At 55.5% G+C, this 18,963-nt stretch overlaps 3 protein-coding genes across 13 annotated transcripts in view; 2 read left to right on the forward strand and 1 right to left on the reverse strand.

Annotated features, from left to right (window-relative positions):
• WDR48 (WD repeat domain 48) overlaps positions 1 to 3,047 on the forward strand; it is a 46,058-nt gene extending 43,011 nt beyond the window's left edge. For both annotated transcript variants that reach the window (XM_082638991.1, XM_082638990.1), the window contains exons 18-19: positions 242 to 434; positions 1,032 to 3,047. In XM_082638991.1, coding sequence (XP_082495117.1) covers positions 242 to 434; positions 1,032 to 1,127 — 289 coding nt within the window. In that variant the 3' untranslated portion in view covers positions 1,128 to 3,047. The remainder of the gene's footprint in view (positions 1 to 241; positions 435 to 1,031) is intronic.
• A 2-nt stretch (positions 3,048 to 3,049) lies between these two features.
• GORASP1 (golgi reassembly stacking protein 1) lies at positions 3,050 to 14,366 on the reverse strand. 7 transcript variants are annotated; one of them, XM_082638996.1, is made up of 10 exons: positions 14,211 to 14,366; positions 13,472 to 13,530; positions 9,864 to 9,949; positions 9,267 to 9,428; positions 7,599 to 7,685; positions 7,330 to 7,460; positions 6,900 to 7,092; positions 6,010 to 6,160; positions 5,401 to 5,553; positions 3,050 to 5,147 (listed from the first exon to the last, which is right to left on the reverse strand). In XM_082638996.1, exons 1-10 carry the CDS (start codon positions 14,324 to 14,326, stop codon positions 4,900 to 4,902), a joined length of 1,386 nt encoding a protein of 461 aa, XP_082495122.1. In that variant the 5' UTR covers positions 14,327 to 14,366; the 3' UTR covers positions 3,050 to 4,899. The 7 variants fall into 7 exon arrangements, with proteins under 7 accessions (XP_082495122.1, XP_082495120.1, XP_082495118.1 ...); XM_082638994.1 differs by having other exon boundaries at positions 9,153 to 9,356; positions 14,211 to 14,365; XM_082638992.1 differs by having other exon boundaries at positions 9,153 to 9,428; positions 14,211 to 14,365.
• Positions 14,367 to 14,387: 21 nt separating this feature from the next.
• Positions 14,388 to 18,963, forward strand: part of TTC21A (tetratricopeptide repeat domain 21A) — a 30,704-nt gene continuing 26,128 nt past the window's right edge. Inside the window, exons 1-4 of one of the 4 annotated variants that reach the window (XM_082638986.1) lie at positions 14,389 to 14,576; positions 15,900 to 16,029; positions 16,816 to 16,926; positions 17,594 to 17,760. In XM_082638986.1, coding sequence (XP_082495112.1) covers positions 14,550 to 14,576; positions 15,900 to 16,029; positions 16,816 to 16,926; positions 17,594 to 17,760 — 435 coding nt within the window. In that variant the 5' untranslated portion in view covers positions 14,389 to 14,549. Of the gene's footprint in view, positions 14,577 to 15,899; positions 16,030 to 16,815; positions 16,927 to 17,593; positions 17,761 to 18,963 lie in introns of all 4 variants that reach the window. The other 3 variants (XM_082638987.1, XM_082638988.1, XM_082638989.1) reach the window with 3 other exon arrangements.

The raw sequence follows: 18,963 nt of genomic DNA on the forward strand, positions 1-18,963 counted from the left end.
ATATAGAAGGTTTAAGAATATGTATTTCATCTCATTTATTTGCCCATAATCTGTCTTAGGGGAGGACACTATAGAAAATCTATTGGCGATTCTAAAAATGGATTATGGCAGTGACTAAGAACATTTATTGGTTTATGTTTCTGTGGTATGTTTTATCTTTGTCAAATGTTAACACCAAAAAATATGGAAGAGAAATATCCAGTGATTTCCTGATGTCACAATCTGCCCTTGCTTTTTACAGAGATAGGCTCTCTGCTAGTGACATGCTTCAAGTCCGGAAAGTAATGGAACACGTCTATGAGAAAATCATCAACTTGGATAATGAGTCTCAAACCACTAGCTCTTCTAATAATGAAAAACCAGGAGAACAGGAAAAAGAAGAGGATATTGCTGTGCTGGCAGAGGAGAAAATTGAACTTTTGTGCCAGGACCAGGTAAGTGGACTTGAGGACACAGCCCCATTTTTTCCAGTGCTGGTGCTCAGAATTTCATCATGTGGTGGGATTGTAGTTTCCAAGTCTGTTGCCTTTGGGGGGCTTTTGCTTTTAGGAGCACTGGGTCTCTCCCACCTATTTGTGAGGCCCCTTCTGAAGGGCTCTATAGCCCACCTTAAAGCTTCCATTTATCCCTGGGGCAGTTTTCAGGAAAGGGACATAGAGACTTAAATGCACACACAGACAAATGTGGTTGTGCTGGTGGCTTTTTTTTTCTGACAAGAAAGATACATGCTCGTCTTTATTTGCAGGGCAGCATCTGCCACGTTAGTTTAAGATTTGAAGTGGAGGTGGGTGGAGCATTGGTGATGTTGTAAATGAAGATGCACTCAAGGTACTTCTTCAGAGGAATGGCTGAACATGGCCTGTCTGGCCTAGCCACACAAGCTGCACATCTTACCATGCCCAGATCCGTGCCTGCTTGCAAGGCAGCTGTGTCAGCAAGAACAGGCCACCAGGTATGGGCGAGGAGAGTCCCAGAGTTAACGATAAAAGCCTTAGATATACCTTTTTTATTATTCATTTTTTGCTGTTCAGGTTTTGGATCCAAATATGGACCTTCGAACAGTGAAACACTTCATATGGAAGAGTGGTGGTGACCTCACCCTCCATTACCGTCAGAAGTCCACGTGAAGGGTGGGCGAATGCTCCTGGGTATTCATTTACTGACCTTCCTCTATGGCCCTAAGAGTAGTCCTAGGAAGCCCACTGAGCCCCAACGGGAACAAGACTTCTAACGGCCGATTTGGTATGGACTGAGATTCTCTTTCAGTTGAAGTGACTAATTGAGATGTAATATAGAAACCAGTCTCCATGTGTAGATTAAGCTGTCCCCAGGAAGGCAGAGTGCCAGAGCAGAAGAGCCCCGAGCAGACTGTGTCTTGCGAGGTGTACAGAGAATTAACGACAGGCCAGCGCAGACTTTGCTTCCTCCTTTTGTTTCAGAGGACCCTATCTTGATCTGTTAGCACTTGTTAGAAACACATCGGTAGGGCCACATCTGTCACTGTGTTTCAACTCCAAACCCACACTCTTGAGCTTTGCTAAGAGTACATTCCATTCATGCAGTACCTATGAAGGCTTTTTCCAAGTTTGTCATTAAAAAAAAAACAAGTTGTTTTCACCATTTAAGACAGTTACTTTTAATAGGAATTTGCTGCTGCACAATTCGAGAGCCAGCCCATTTCATAATAAATGATTATTGTTGGGCTTGTTTTTAATATTGCATCTCAGATGTGTTCTTGTAGGAAGACCTGTTGAAATTCCAGGTGCTGGATCACAGCACTGGGACTGCCAGCCTAGAGTACGCCCAGCCTGTGCCCAGCGGTGATACCCCCACGGTGCCCGGACTGTTTGGCGGCCACAGGGAGGTGCAGCTCTCTTACTCCTTCCTCCACTGTGTCGTTTTATTTATGGGCAAAGCCAGGTGACACCACAGGTTCTTGCTCTGGGTGAGCAGCGTGACACCATCAAAACTTAAGACTGTGATGAGATTTTAACTTCATTTAAATGCTACCTAATATTTATGGTGTCAGAGTAAAAGGGTATCATAGTGAGTTAATTTGATATTCACGTCCTGGAAGTATACATGTTTGTTTTTTCCAGTTTTATATGCAGGTTTTTGTTGTTGTTGTACCTGTATCCAGATTTCTTTTCACTGTTCTTTCTAACAATCTAAAGCTTTCATAGAATCCTTTGGATCTTGTACAGAATATAACTTATTGGGGATAAATACTTCAACTTTTGGCAGAAAAAAATACTTTAGATTCTCCCCAAGGTCATTTGTATTTGGAATAGAACAATGGTCCACCCCCATAAAACTACGTAAGACAAGCCTCCTGGATGAAGCCAGAAGCACAAGTGCCTTCAGAGGGCAGTTTATTCCAGTCCAGTTGTCTCCCCAGCATGGCCCGTCCCCACAACAGCAGGGACTGGGGAGGGGGTGGGGAAGGTTTTTTCTTTTCTACGCCTTCACAGGTTCAGCTGGAGGCAGCTGGTGGCCTGAGTCCAGACCTCACTATCTGAGATACTCCGACGGGCACAACCGTAGAGACAGGGTTTCCTCACTGCTGGTCAGCCTCCTTTGGAAAGTGGGCTGGTCACTGCCGCCACACTTTGAAGAAGTGCGCAAAGACACGCCACATCTCCAGTGAGCCTGTCTCCCTTATGCAGAGAGCAACCGGCTGTTTTTAAAAATCCTTTCTATCTGTTGAATACAACAGTGCGCTTTTGGTGCACATTTTTTAGCAATAGTTGTGAATTAATGGCAAAAAAAAAAAAAAAACTCATTTACCAGCCCTCAGTTGTGTTTGCACAAGGGGCCCTTGGGCTGAAGGAATGGGCCTCGCTGGGCCATGCTGCCCTGTGTGCCGAGCCTCGAGGGGCGGCTGTGCTCCCTTCCCGTCATAGATCTCACCCCCCAGCATGGTTGTGGTTTTTTTTGTTGTTCCAGTCAAACCAGTAATAGTTTCCAGAAAATCTTGACAGTCTGCAATGCCAAAAGGGTAAAAATCTGTATTTCACAGTTGTATGGAATAAAGGCTTTAGTTACAATATTTCAAAGTGTAGTACCCATTTATTTTCACTTGTCATTTTCCTTCATAGCAGATTACAGAGAAAAGAAGAAACTTCTGGTTTTGTGTTTACCGTGGAAATAATTAGCATTGATATCCATTTTATCCCCCAATTTAAGGAGGGAAGTGTGTGAAAGTGAGGGAGGGAAGAACCAGGTCCCTTGGGTGAGGGTGACTCTGGGTCGGACTGCCAGGCTACAGTGAAGGGAAGGAAGCTGGCCTCAGAACAGGCCCATGGTGATTCTTTTCTACTTCCTGGATTGCTGCACTGGGCTCCCAGACAATCCAGGAACCAGGCTCCAGCACTGGCTTTGGACACAATGCCTCCCTGTTCTGTGGGCTTATCAGCTGCTCTGGTAGACTTGACAAAGACTTGCTTTTTAAATGTAGTCACGGTGCTAGAAGCGAAGTGTTTGCTGGTTTGGGGCCCTCCTTCCATATACTTGGTCTGTGCCCCCCAGAGCAGACAGTCCTTGTCCTTTGAGCCTAAGAGAGCTCTGAATTCCCTGTAAGTGCACACATTCCAAATCAAATGGTAAAGGTGGGACTTTCGACTGGGCCGAGGCTAGAAGGCCAGGCCAGAGGAAGCTTTCATGGTACTCAGTGAGGGCTGTGGGAAGGTGAGGGACTCTAGCCAAAGAGGAGAGGACTTCAAGTGATGAGGGGCCATCCCTGGATGGAGCCCTCCTCTTCCTGCAGGAACCAGGCAGAGCAAAAGACCCAACCTAGTCTTAGCCTCCCAAGGCACTGGAGGTGAGGGGAACAGCCCTCTCCCGTACTACAGGAGAGAACAGAAGGGCCCTTACCCAATCTTGTTCAGGCCCCTCATCTCCCCTTGGAGTGGGAGCTGTGTGTAAAGAACTCCAGTCGGGAGGACTGGCTCTGAGAGTCTGCTTAGGATGGTGAAATTAAATTTGTAACTTTTACTCACCACTGGGGCTGGCTGGATGACATGTATATTTAGAAGAGATGGTTGTAAAAGTTTGGGAGCTGACAGGAGTCACAACTGGGGACACTAGGTCTGTGGGGTGTAGACGGTGGGGAAGAAGAAGCATCGTGGTCCAAGCACAGGTGAGTGTGCTGAAGGGCCTAGAATTTCCAACCATCCTCCCTCAGAAGAGGTGAGCAAGTTCACTGCCTCTCCTCCAACCATGGCTGGAATATGTGGTCAGCATGAGCCAACTGTGCAGCGTAGCACAGAGTGAGACAGTAATTGGAGCGGCAGGGGTCCCCAGGGCTTGGGGGTGCCTTCCATTACAGATAGAGCTGGCTGAGCTCTGTGGAAAGAATCACTGCAAGCCCTACAGAGCGATTAGGCAAACACTCCACACCAACCCCTTCGTCCCTCACCCCATCTTCACACCTGATGGTGCCTGGACTCTGCTACCTTCTGTGCAGCCACAGTGACCAGAGCAGGAGCAAGCAGTGGGTACGTGGCCAAAAGATGCCCTTCCCCAAGGCCCGCGGCCACTAAAGTTCCACGCCCTACCCGAGTGGCAAAGAATCCTCTGCTCTCCGACCCTAGCTCCTGGAAAACTTACTTAACCTGGGTGCTACTCCCAGCCCCCTGCTACCCCAGAAGTACTTGAGATTCTCAAACAAGTGGCCAATTCCCCAAAGGCAGGACCATCAGGCAGAATGAATGCTGGGAGGTCACCTCTTGGAGACCAGTAGGGTCTGAGTGGACACAAGCCACACCACCACCCCCACCCCGTCAGCAGCAGCCTAGGAAGCATAATGCAGGGGGTTTGGCCACGCAGTGTGGCCTGAGCTGCCTCCCACTTCTGGGCCTCATGAAATGCCATCAGAGGCCCTTCTTAGAGCCTGGGGTGTTATTCTGGGGTGGAGAGCTGTGCCTGGCTGGCTGCCCCCTCAGCCTCTGCCCTGAAATCTGGGCTCTCTGTGCTTGCTGGCTCCTCCTCAGCCTGGGCTTCGAGCAGCTCAGCGGACAGCCCATCTTCTGGTGAGGCTGCAGAGGTGAGGCTGTCGGGAAGTGTCAGCTGAGGCAGGTGGTCGGCCTGGGTGCCTGGGCTGTCTGGGAAGGAGACCTCAAACTCTGACCCAGACCAGGTGGCCTCACCTGAAACACACGGGGTGGAGCTGAGGAGGCCCACAGACCAGGGCCAGTGTGGCCTGGGGCAGTAACCCCGCTGACCCTCAACTCCCACCCCCAGCGTTGATGGGGGATGGGCGCTTTAGCATACAAATGCCGTGATGCAGCTGCATTCCACCTGTAGGCCAGCCTCTAACCCAGCTGAGAGACTCAGGGCTGCCTTCCCCACAACCCAGGGTCCTTCCCAGAAGGCCTCTAAAGGTGCCGGACGGCCACTCACCGCCACGCTCACGAGAACTCCTGCTGGAGCAGACGTCCTCCGGCCCTGAGGCTGAGACCGCAGTGGAGGTCAGCTCTGTGGAGGAGGGCAGCCCAGACCAGGCGCTGGCATTGCTGCTGTCCAAGAGGGAGATGCCGGACACGTCCAGGAAGCCTAGGGGAAGGTGCACAGTTCTCTGCCAGAACAAAACCCTGACCGCTGGAAGGCCAGCGCCCTGGGCTCACGGCGCCCTGTTCCTGGGGCATCTGGCCCGGCCAGAGACTGTAACCTCCTCAGCCTGTGGCAATGCCCCCAGCCAACCCCAGAGGTTCCCCACTGCTGGTTTCTGAGGAAAGAGAGGGGCCTGGGGTTGGGTATCATGGGAATAGCCCAGTGGCAGAGGGCCCAGACCCTGCTCTGTGCCCAGTGTGCTGTGTGACCTTGAGCAGGCCCCCTCTCTCCTCTGGACGGCAGTCTTGCCATCCGTATACTGATTGGATCACCTGCAGTTATCTTGGCAGATATCAGATAGGAGGGCTCAGTGGGTCTGCCGAAGTCCAGCCCAGAGCCCGGGACCCGCTCCGGCACAGGGCTTGCAGGCCCTCAGCTTCCTCTCAGCCTGCTCGGTACCTGGGTCCATGACTCGCTGCAGTGGAGGCGGAGGATGAAGAGGAATCTCCATGGAACGGGGAAGGTCGCCAAGGTCCGGAGTGCCATGGCCAGGACTCTCAGGCCCAGGGAGCTGTTCCTCCTTGGAGGAGCCAGGTGCCTGCAGCAGGGCCTACAGGGAGCCAGGGGAAAAAAGGAACAGGAGGGGCCTGTTGGACAGGGTAGTCCAACCCAACCGCCAGCTCACACCCACCGGGAGCTCCACTCAGCCCGAGGGAGCAAACAGCCCTGGGCGTCTGCCGCTTCCTCTACAGCAGATGTGAAGTCAGGCAAGAGGGGCCTGGCTGGCCTCCCGTGCAGTGTGGACATGGACTCGGGGCACCCTTCCCACTCTGCTGAGCAGCCCCAAGGGCCCACCTGACGGAGCCCCATCCATGACCCACAGGAAGAGTCCATGCCTGGAGAGCAGTCCCCAAGGGCCCCCATGCAGACCCCAGGCACCAACCCGATGCCCAGAGGCACTTGGGGGACCTCTCAACAGCCACGATCTGGCTGCAGACCCAGACAGACACCCAGCCCCTGGCCTAACTTTACCACAGACTCACGGAGGCACAGAACAAGGCTCTGCCCACCTCTGAGCCTCAGTTTCCCAGTCATGAAATGAAAATGACAACCAGTGCCTCACACTACCCTCACCTCCAGACCCAAGTGGCAGGAGAACCGAAGTAGGTTCCACTGTCCCAGGATGAGCCCATCTTCTCCCACTGGGTCCCACAAGCAGATGGGCCTCCCAAGGGCTCTGCAGGCAGGCCCCCAGTGAGGACAGTCCCCAGTCTCCTCTTCCCAGCTGCAGGCCCTTCTGCCCACATGAAGCTCCCTCTCTCCACAGCTGGCAAGTGCTCCCCATGTACCTCCACGTAGTCACCCTGCCTGGAGCCTGTCTCCAGGCCAGAAGGGGCAGGAGAGTCCTGGGGGATGGGTCCAGGTGGTGGGGCACCAGGCGGCGGGACACCAGGTGGTGGGACACCAGATGGCTTCTTGTGGTGGCTGGGAGGCTGGGTTGGGATCCGGTGCAGATACCCGTAGCCGATACCACAGCCCAGGCTGCCGAAGACCAGAAACATTCACTCCAGGGCTTGTCCCATAGCCCTTCCTATCCCTGCCACCCCCATCCACCAGCAATGAGGGGGCCTCATGGACCAACTGTCAGCCTCAGGACCCCTGGGGCCAGGGCCCAGCCCTCCATCCCCACCATGGGACTCCAGGTCCATGCCCAATGGCCAGGGTCCCCCACGGCCCCACCAGGGCCCCACCCTGCAGCCCTGCAACCCCAGGAAATACCTGCCCTCTCCTCCCCAGGCTGCATTGGGAGTGACAGTCACCTCCCGGCAGGAGTCGGACTCGGAGTTATAAACCATCAGCTTCAAGGGCTTCCCCTCATGGGACTCGATGAGCGAGAAGAAGTCCTCGGACTACAACAGACACATGGCACCTGAGCCCTGCTCCCACCCTGGGATGGGAAGCCTCACAAGACAAGACGCTTCTCATGGACAGCACCCACCTCTCCACACCCCATCCAGGGGGCCGGGGGGAAGGCTGTGGTTCCTTACCTCCTGGAGGATCTGGTCTGAGCCGACCACGTAGTCGGTGTAGGGGCGCAGGCCAGCGAGAGAGGCAGGGGAACAGGGTTCTACATCCTGAGGAAAGAATCACCGAACCATCCAACTATCGGCCTTGCTACTGGGGGGCGGCGGGTGGGAAGCTGCCTCTCCAGGAGCTGCCTCTCCACCTGTCCTCTGTCCCCAGGCCAGGACCTCAAGACCAGACTCTCCCAGCCCAGCCCCTGGTTCCCCTGCTTCCCATGGTCCACAGCCTGTCCAGCAGAGGGCAGCACCGAGCCACAGGCAGGAGCTCCCGCATCTGACCACCTAGGTCCAACTCCCGGCTCCACCAGCGGCTAGCTGGGGCGCTGTGGACAAACACTTAACCCCTCGGCCACAGTTTCCCCACAGTTACAAGTGGGATATGTAGTACTCACTCAAGAGTTGCTGAGAAGATTAAAAAAAATAATATATGCACAGAATGAAAACCACACCTTGGCCCACAGTAAGTGCCCAACTGCATTGCTGTTACGGCTGCAGGCACAGAACTGAAGACCCCTGGGGTGGCGGGTGGGGGGAGGTGGAAGGAGAGGGTGGTGAGAAGTGGGTACGAGGATTGCCTTCTCCCTTGGAAAGCTCCACTACCCAACCCCCAGCCTCCCGGGAAATATAGAGGGATTTGCATCACCACCCCCATTGCACTTATGAACAAACTGAGGCTGGCTGAAAAGGTTGAGAAGGCTCCCGCGAAGAGTCAGTGAGCAATAGAGGGGGCTAGAAACCAAATCAGCCAATTTCCAGCTCAGGGCACCCTCTGTCCATCAAGCCGTAGGACCGAGCATTCAAGAACTCGGGCCCCATCAGTGACTGTGCATGTCACATGTGCATGTGTGTCTGTGAACGAACACTAACAGCAACATCTGTGACAACTCAGTCACAGAGATTCATTAAGGTTCAGACCCCAGGCACCAGCCCAGTGCCCAAGGGTGCTCTCAGGGGACCTGCCAAGAAAAACCATAATATCCTAGAGCAGCGGTCCCCGACCTTTCTGGCACCAAGGACCAGTTTCGTGGAAGACAATTTTTCCACGGACGGCGGGGGTGTTAACGGTTCAGGCGGTAACGCGAGCGATGGGGAGCGGCAGATGAAGCTTTGCTCGCGCGCCTGCCGCTCACCTCCTGCTGTGCGACCTGGTTCCTAACAGGCTGGGGACCGGTACCGGTCCGCGGCCCTGGGGTTGGAGACCCCTCCCCTAGAGTACACCAGAAAAAAACACTCTTTTAGATAAAGACTAAAGCAGCCGCAGCAGCAGCCTTCTGGCAGTACAACCAAGCTTCCAGCAGATGGCGTCCCCACCTTTCCAAAGAAGAGGGCCACGTCTAGAGGGTAAGAAAATGCCCTAAGTCACAGGGCACTGTTGGGCTGAGAGGAGTTGCCCTCTCCGGGACACTGGACAGGAGAGACCACACCCTGCCCTTGGGACCCTCTAATAGACCCACTGCCTGCTGGCCTCTCCCGGGAGGACCCCACCACACACCCATCCCATACGCCCCGCCCACTCACCAGCACGTGCCACACGTGCTCGCTGGCCCTTCGGAAGCTGCAGAAGCGCACGCTGGCACCCAGCAGGCCCTGGCCGCCCCACATGTTGCTGGGCACCACCTCCACCTCGCGCACCTTATTGGTCTTCATGTTGAACACCTCCAGCTTCACCGGCTTCTCCACGTTGGCCTTCAGCAGGGCCTTGAGCGTGTCATTCTCCTTGTTCTGCAGGGGCAGCGGGGCTGACTCCCAGACCCCACACACACACCCGGCCAGGCCCCCCAGACAAGTCTGGGTCTGAGATGGGGCAAGGGCCTTGGTGGCTCGGCTGGGCCTGCAGCCACTGTGACCCCCAGCACCCCCAAGCCCTGCTAAACCTTCCTCCTTCAGTCCCCCCGGAAAACACAACAACGGAAGCAAAGAGCCCCCGGGGTCCAGAGCATTGCAGCACTGCCCACTCTGAGCTGCCCCTTCCAGAGCTCTCACACCTCTCAGGCCCCTCTGGGCAGGCCCCGTAGACCTTGCAGCCAGTGCCAGGAGTCTACCTGCTCCAGTCCACCCCTGAGAGCCCGGGAGCTGAGCTCCAGGCAGGGCCCCCATCAGGCTCAGGAAGAAGGGGAGATGGGGCTCAGCCTCCCTTCAACAGAAAAGGGAGGGAGGAGCAGGGCTGGGGCCCCTGTGGGACAGCAGGAGACACACACAAGCAAAGCAGAGGCAGGAGGGGGGCCTCACCAGCCTTGAGTGCCCGATGGTGATGATGAAGTCGAAGTAGGGCTCCAGGCCTGCCTGCTGGGCGGGGGAGTTCTCCTGCACCTGTGCTGCACAGAGGCCTCGGTCACTGCGCCGACCTCGGGACTCTCCCAGAAGCCCCCAGCCGTCAATTCTAGAAACATCACCACTCCCCGTGTCCCGGCGAGGACAGAGACACCCGCATGAACCGTTCCAGGCAGGCCACGCATGGGCATGGGCAAGGTGCACTCCATCCTCTCTCACTACCTTCCTGGGCACAGGTTTTCCTCTTTTGGAAAACGACTCTTTCCTGATTATGATCCACAGGCGCTTCCAGAGATGCCTCATAGGAGAACCCAGAGCAGTAGGCCACACGGAGACAGGGTGACACAGATGGCTGCCCCAGAAGCCTGGGCTGGGGCTGCTGGAAAGCCAGAAGGGTTTACCAGAAATGTTTAGATGTGGACAGGAAGGGAGTGCCCCAGGATGGATGGAGCCAGTGCTGTGCCCAGAAAGAGTGCAGAGGCAGCCTGTGGCCAGATCCCAGAGAGCCCCTGACCCTGTGGTGACAGATCCAAGCCCAGTCCCGCAGGTGGGGTGATAGGAACTGTTGAGGAGGGATGGCTGAGGAGAGCAGACCCCAAGGTCTGGAATGAGCCTGAGCCAGGGAGTCTGGTGAGCAGCGCAGAGTCCCCTCACCATCCAACCTCCCCACACAGGACAGCTCCTCCAGGAGCCATTCCCAGCCCAAGGGGCTCCTGCCCTGCCCTCAACTCCCGAACTCCCTGCTGTCTCCAAAAACACCACAACCAGGCTTGCAGCTATGGTGGAAATCCATCTCAAAGGCCCCATTCACAGAGCTTTGCTCAAACAATGCAGCCTTTATCCCCAGGTCTGGACCAAAGATGGGCCCCACACCCTCAGGCCTTTGGCTATGAGCACTTGATGCCCTGCTGGTCAGGCACCAGCCAGGCCCACAGCCCACAGGGCACAGGGCTCATGTGGCCTCAGGTTCTGGATGCTTCCTTGAGGGGAAGGCCCCCATGGCTTCTGCCACCCACTAGCCCCTCCAGTCTTGGAGTCCCCACACTGAAGGAGAGCTCACCGCTGAGGCTACGGATTAAGGCCAGTTCGCTCCTGGAATCAGGGCTCCCTCCAGGCAGTGGAACTGACAGAGCCCCGCCTTGCCACCTCCAGAAGCTGCCATGGCTTTCAGTGAGAATGAGCCCAGAACCCAACTCCAGCCCTAGCAGCCTGGCCCAGAGGGCAGCTGCTTGGAGCCTGCCCCTCCGTCCCTTCAGGGGGAAGCGGGGACAAGGGGTCTTCTGAGAATCAGACGACAGTTCGCCAGGGAGAGCTGGCGAGGAGCTGCTCCTCCCTGCTCTGGGCCACTCCACCTCCCTCGGGTAAGGCCCCCACTCCAGAGGCCGGTTGCCCTCTACCCTCCTCAACACTGTGTCTGCCAACCTCCATCATCAATGAGGCTCAGAGGCTCGGGCCCCCAGTGCACAGGCCCGGCCCTCTCCCAGCCCACCCAGAACCTCCACCTCCCCTCTCCTGTGGCCTTGTCCTCAGTCTGGCCTTCTCAAGGCCCCTTGCCCTAGGCCTTGTCATCACCCACTATGGCTCCACAGCGGAAATCACCTGCGGTGCTGCCCACCGCACCCCCGGCCCCGCAACAAGCGTCCCTTCTGTCTGGCTCTCCCTTGGGCGTTCCCATCACCCCAGATCCCGCAGCCCCACAATGAGTGCCGCTTTCATAACACTCCCCCCGCCCCCTGTATCTCCCATCAGGGCACCTAGAGTGATTAACAAGGATGGCAGTTTACGCCTTCTGAGGCTTGGCTGGGTGCCAGAAGACTGCACCACCTGCTTCCCCTGTCATTTAACCGTCTCACTAACACCAACTGACGGGAGGAAAAGCACTCAGTTTTTCAGCAACAGCCTGACCCCAGGAAATCCGACCCAGAGTCTGCTCCTGTCCACTTCCGAGGACAGTGACGTCTCCACCACGCCCAGCACACAGTGGGAACGCCAATATTTAGAGAAGGCAGCACACTTGCTCTTCGGTTTTTTTAAATGTTTAGGAGGCAGTGTCACACACCTCCACTTAAAACCACTTAAAACCTCCCAATGGCTCCACAGCTCAGCATAAAATCCTAAATCCTCAGGACAAAAGGCAAGGCCCCAAGCAACCTGGCCTCATCCTTTAGCACACTCCTCACATGGGCCACGCCACACAAGCACACCAACCCCACCTCCTTGCTTCTCCTCAAGCCCAGCAAGCACAGTCCCACCTCAGGGCCTCCCTCTGCCCAGAACGCTCTTCCCCCAAATATCTGTATTGTCCACCCCTTACTTCCTTCCAAGGTGTCTGTTCAAACGTGACTTGATCAGAGGCCTTTCCTGACCCCTGTATACAAGAGCACCCACTCATCACTCTGGATCCCCTCACACTGCTTTTTTTTTCTCGCTAGCAATGATCACCAACTACCATATATTTCCTGTCTGTCTCCCTTCCCTCTCTGCTGGCATCCAAATGTAAACTCCATGAGAAAAGGGACAATATCTTTTCTGCTCACTGCTTTATCTCCAGTGCCGGGAACTCTACCTGCCACAGCATATGTGCTCAAAATCACTGTTTTGGCTATAAGGATATACTGTACAATGCAGGGAATACAGCCAATATTTTATAATAACTATAAATGGAGTATAACCTTTAAAAATTGTGAATCACTATATTGTACACATATGTAATATTGTACATCAACTAAATAAAACTACACGTATGAAACGGGGGGGAAAAAACTGTTTTGGGGCTTCACTGGTGGCACAGTGGTTGAGAGTCCGCCTGCTGATGCGAGGGACACCGGTTCGTGCCCTGGTCGGGGAAGATCCCACGTGCCGCGGAGCGGCTGGGCCCGTGAGCCATGGCCGCTGAGCCTGCGCGTCCAGAGACTGTGCTCCGCAACGGGAGAGGCCGCATCAGTGAGAGGCCCGCGTACCGCCAAAAACAAACAAACAAACAAACAAACAAGTTTTGTAAATAAAGACCTCCAACTCCCCAGTCTCTCCATTCTGTCCCTCTCCAACAGGCCTTTCCCATCTTCACTCCTACCATCACCACCATCACCACCACCACCCCACCCCCCACTGTCGATATCCTCAATTTGCCTTCCATCAAACCTGTTGGAAGACTCTTCTGGCTGCATGCATTTCACTGTCCACCTTTTCTGTCCGGTGCCTCACCATGACGTCCACTAGGGAAAGCCCACCACCAAGCACAGATTCTATTACCTCTGGGTCCTGAAGCCATCCTGGCTTTCCTTTTAGGAAACCTCTTCTTTAGCTGCCCCCCTCCCCCATAGTTGTTAACAGAGCCTCCCATCACAATACAGAGACCGCTCAACAGCCAGGCACCAAACTGACAAGCCTGTCTGCCTACCCCCATCTCTGCTGCCATCCACCGTGCACAAGGGACAAGGGAGTCCTGCCCCGCGGCGCGCTGGGGACGGACACTCTCCTGCCCCTCTCAGCTCTGTTACAGCCCCTGCTTCTCCGCAGTACAAATCACCCCAAATCTCCATCTTGCTGCGGGCCCCTCTCCTCACCTTCAGGCTCTAGGAACCCACTCCATCTCCACTTTCCCCGGGACTGCTCATCCAGACCTCTGTGGCGACACCGAAGGCACATTCTCAGCCGCGGCCTTACCGCGCTTCTCCGCAATGTTCCACCTGGGAGTCCTGCTCCACCCCCCCATCCCCCGCAAACTCTCTCCCCGAGCCCTCTGCCGCATTCTCTTGGCTCTCCCGCTCCCACTTTCCCGGGCTGGTTCTCATCGGTCTTCGACCCCACCACAGGCAGGATGCCCGCTGGCAGGCTCCCCCGCAGCTGGCGTCCACTCGGTTACCCCGACCCCCTGGATCCAAGGGCGGGCCCTGGGCTTAGCTGGCTCTCTCCCCTGGCCCAGTAACAAGCGCAGTGCACAACAAGCGATCATAAATGTGATCACACAAGTGCACAAATGCGTCCCGACTGGACCTGGTGCTTTCACTCTTCATCCGGGAGAAGTGCCATTCGACCCGACCAGGAAACGCTCCAGCTTCCTGCAGAGCTGGCACTTGGGGCTGGCGCCGGGCCGACCCGCGGCCGCAGACGGGCCGTGGCCCAGGAGTGCCGTGGCGCCATCTCTCGCCGGTGGCTCCTACCGGGAAGGGGCATCAGTCTCCCCCGGGTGGCCACACTAAGGCCGGGACCCCGCCTCTACCGCCCCCGGCCGGTGATCGGACGTCCCCCGCACGTTGGTGCGGACGCCATGCCCAGGCCACCGGTGCCGCAGGGGCCACTCACCCCGTGCAGGTGGAAGCCCTCGAAGCCTCCCGCGGGCTGCTCGGCGCTGGCGCCCAGGCCCATGGCCACGGTCGGCTCGTGCGCCGGTGCCCGGGACCGCGGCGCCTCCAGCGCATACTCGCCCTCTCGGCGCTCGACTACCCGCGCCTTGTCACGTGGTTGCCTGGCCGCGCCCACCCTTAACTCTGACGTCCTTAGAGAGCGGCCGGCTGCTCCGTTTCCAAGGACGCGCGCGCCTCCAACAGCAGGCCGCGAGAGGCGCGACCGGGACCCTGACTCGGGGAATCCCGCTCCGCGAGGCACCAGCAGACCCGGACTCGGAGCCGCGGGTGCCCGGAGATGAGCATCAATGACTCCTCCCTTATGGTGCGTGGCCCGGGCACTGCCCAGCCGCTCCCTCCGGGACTCTCCGCCCCTGGCCTGGTGACCCTCGCGCCTTGCAGCTCTCCTGTTACCTCTCTGACCGCTCGTGCTGCCTCTGCTACCCTCCTTTCGCTGTCCCCTGCCTCTTCAGGCTGTCTTCGTCCCTTCTCGCCTCACTCTCCGTGGCAAGCGCATCCTCTCTAGTGTTCTCTGAGCCCACAGTCATCATCCCCACCCAGTCCTATCCCCGAGCTCCCCCAAACCAAAGCATAAAAACACAGCTCCATCACCTAGCCATTATCTCCCCTTCCCCTGTCTGTGCCTCTTCTGGGTCCTTCACCTCAGTGGATCGCACCACCATTTGATCCCCCAGCCTTTACTCTTTCCCATACTCATCTCCAGATCTTGTCAATCGGCAGGAAGTATCAGCTCCTAAATGTCTCCTGAGATCACCCACTTTTTATCTCCTAGTCTAGGATCACCACCATCTCCCCTCTGAGCACCTGCAACAGTCCCCCTCCCAACTGGTTTCTCTGCTTCGGCTCTCTTCACCAGCAGGCCTCCACTGCCGCCACCACCGCCACCACCACCACCACCACCGCCACCAACATCCACGACCACCCCAACATACACACACACACAAGCCAGTGTTTGCAAAAACACACACCTGAGTACATTCCCCCCCCCACCATGCCCAACGTTAAAACCATTCCAGCTGCTTCCTATTACCCTCAGGATGGTGTCTGGGCTCTTTCGTATGGCCCACAAGGCTGTTCACAATCCAACCACATCTATCCCCAACCCCGGCACCCACAAACCTTAGGGGAAGTGAGACTTCATTTTGAAATCTCAGCGCCTCTTACTACGTGACCTTTGTCAAGCCACAGCCTCCATGGGCTTTGGCTTCCTTAACTGTGAAGGATATGGAGAGGATAATGCATAGATGATGGGCGTAAAGCCCTTGGTACACTTCCCCACAGGTGGTTAGCCCACAATAACTTGTACCTCTAAGTACTGGCGTCATGATTCTTATTATCGGTTCACTTTCTTCCCTCTTATTTGCTTCCTAAGGCAAAACCTGGGTTGAACTCCCCAGCACATTTGAACCAGAATCTGTGGTTAATTCCAAAACAAACATCTCCAAACTCCTTCCCAAGAAAACTGTATGGAGCTGTTCCTGGGGCTGGGGAGGAATGGGATGAGGCCTGAATATTCTTTCTCTTCTCTTTACAGAACTGGAAGAGGAGCAGGGACTAGGGGAGGGAGCAGGTCAGAATAGACAGAAAAGGGGCTGGGACTATTGCAACCGTGTCTTCCTCCTCGCAGGCTGGGATCATTTATTACAGCCAAGAAAAGTACTTCCGCCATGTGCAGCAGGCTGCGGCCGTGGGCCTGGAAAACTTCAGCAATGACCCAGTGTTGCAGTTCTTTAAAGCCTATGGAGTCCTCAGGGAAGGTAGGGACTCGTCAGTGTTGCCTTCTGGCCTCAGGCACTAGCCAAGCACTAAGGTGCAGGCTCCACCTGGATGCCTACTTCTACCCCAATCATGTTCCCATGGAAAAAGTCTTACACTCAGTAGCTAGATTCCCAGGTTAATCCACAGAATGTAATCCATATCTAGTTGACTTTTGAGACCTCAGAGACCTCACTACCCCTGCTCTGCACCTCAGTTTCCCTATCTGTAAAATGAGTGGGGGGAAAGATGACTGCAAGATTATTGAACCAATCCCAGGCTTGGAAACTGAGAGCCATTAGTGCAGAAAAAGGAGGAAGTGGTAGGTGTGGCCACAGGCAGGTGTGGGACAGGAGCAGGGAGAGAAGTGAGGCCCATGGAGGTGTGACTTACTGACATTTAGAAGGTCGTCCTGGGTGGGGGGCCAGCTGAGCTGCCCATGGCCAATGTCAGTGGACATGGAAGGATAAATATAACTGAGCAACTAGCTGGGAATGCACAGAGGTCCTTCTTCAGAACCGACCTACAGGAATCCTTGTGAATACTCACAGGTACATCTCTCAGCTCCAAGTCCTCCATCTCCTGGCAGCCTGGACCATGGCGCCAGCAGCCCTTTCAGGAAGCTTCAGTCTTCAGGGAACTTGGGCCACTAGTGACCTTTTGGACCAGTTAGTCCAAGTCTTGGGTCAGGTGGTACCAAGCCTTGGGTCAGCCCTGTGTCTGCCATGGAGCTTCCTGCCCTCTGAGCATGGAGCCCCAGAGAATAACCACTTGGGCTCTCTTCACAGAGCGCATCCAGGATGCCATCAGCAGCCTAGAGAGCATCCAGAATCACCCAGACGTGTCCCTGTGCTCTGTCATGGCTCTCATTTATGCTCACAAGTGCTGTGAAACCATCGGTGAGTGCAGCCATGCTCAGCCAGGCCTGGCCCAGCGGGGAAAAGAGAGCCCCACTCCAGAGATATAGCCCCTCTCGGGCTGCAGGAGGTGTGTGCACCCGAGACTGCAGATGCTGTGAGGAGTGGTTCCCCTCCCCTCCCCATGGAGACCTCAAAGAAGACCCCATGCCCAGGCCCAATTGAGTGGGAGCCACAGGCAGAAAGCATGACAGTGGGAGGGGTCCTCCTTCCACATCCCAAGAGCTGAGGAGACACCCTGCTTTCCTTTGCCAAGATCTTGTCGAGAAAAATCAAGCCAAAATAAAAGATTCTACCCCTCATCTCCGCCCCTCTAGAGTCAGGAAGAGATTCTAAGAGACTATGTACAAACTACAATTTCGCCACCCGGAATGGATTGTGGGCCTGAGGTGGGGGGTTCAGGTTTGATTTGTCTGCCCAGCAAACTGCTGGGCACAGAGGAGAAAAGATAAATCTCAGCCAGCAAACCCAATTCCAGGGCTGGGCAGCTCCTGTGGCATCACACGGGTCAGTGTTCCTGGTTCCCAGGCCCTGGGCTGTCGTGTAGTCGGCTCCGTGTGTTGAGGGAGGCCCAGAGCGTGGAGAGGCAGGGCCAGACAGAGCTCCCCATCCTAACTTGTCCCCTTCCTCCTCTCTCTCGGATTCCCAGACCGAGAAGCGATTCAGGAACTTGAGAGCAGCCTGAAGGAAATCCGCAAGACAGCCAGCGGGACTGCCCTGTACTATGCCGGCCTCTTCCTCTGGCTCATGGGTCGCCATGACAAGGCCAAGGAATACATTGACCGCACATTGAAGGTCTCCAGCAGCTCCAGAGAGGTACCAGCCCTGGGCATCGTGAGGGCAACAGCCGAAGAAAGCAGCGTCCAAACACATCCTAAAGGGTGGCCCTTACTCCCATGGAGGGCCCTGAGGCTGGGGGAGGGCCACACCCAGACACCAACAAGACCCATGTTGGCTCAGGGTTTAGACAACTACACACTGGCCTTTGTCCATAGAGTCCGATTGCAGATAGGTTTTATGGCCTGCACTATATATTTTTAAAATCTTGAATTAGTTTGCTGACATTTAGAAATCAGAAGATTTTTACCTAAAAGTCCAGATTTCTTGGTTCTTTTGAAAAACTAGATGAGCTGACTACACTGGGCCTGTATTCCTTCCTTGCAGTGATCTGCTAGGTGTCTGTGGTGGCTCACACAGAAGATCTCATATGCAGTGGATGTCATGTGCTGTAGAATTGTACTCATGGTAGAATTAGAAGCCTCAGTCTAAGCCATGCAACTCAGCAGGGCATATATCACCCCCAGCCCCCCAAGGGGGTGAAAATTGGTTCTTGGAGGAGGGGGTGAAAAAACCCTCACTGTTTGTATATAAAACACAGATATACACACAGTACATAAATGGTATATCTGTGATATTAAAATTTCTTGGAGGGGGAGGGAATGATTAGGGGAGAAATGACTGAAAAGTCTCCTTAGGAGGGCAATAATGGAAAAGAATTGAGAAACCTGCTCTAGGCCATGAGAGATGCTTCAGGGCAGGGTCTTCCAAGCACCCCTCTAACCTTGCCTCCTGGGCCTGGCCTGTGGCATCTGCCAGGCGAGGCAGGGTGAAGGCTGAAGGGGAGCCACCAAGGCCCATGAGCTCAGTATGGCCGCTTGCCCGCTCAGAGGGCATTCCCGGCTTCCCATGCAGGCTGGGCCCTGTGCTGGTCTAAGAAGTGGAGAGAGCTGGAGTGGCCCTGACCCCAGTGTAAAATAAACACACAATGACAAGACAGGTGGTAGTGCCTCCATAAGGGACAAGAGAACCATGGGGGTCATAGGGAGGGCCCCAACCCAGCCTGGAAGGTCAAGGAAAGCCTCCTACAGGAGGGGCCTCCTCAGCTGAGTTTTAAAGACTGGTGGTGGTTAATCAGATGAAGGGACTTGGTTTGGGGGGCGCGTACTGGGAAGGGCATTCCAGACGAAGGAACAAGAGGTACGAAGGCCTGCAGGGAGAGAGCAGGGCTCGCCTGGGATC

Source organism: Mesoplodon mirus, assembly GCF_964341445.2.
Source record: "Mesoplodon mirus genome assembly, chromosome: 12".
Taxonomy (NCBI): Eukaryota; Metazoa; Chordata; class Mammalia; order Artiodactyla; family Ziphiidae; genus Mesoplodon; species Mesoplodon mirus.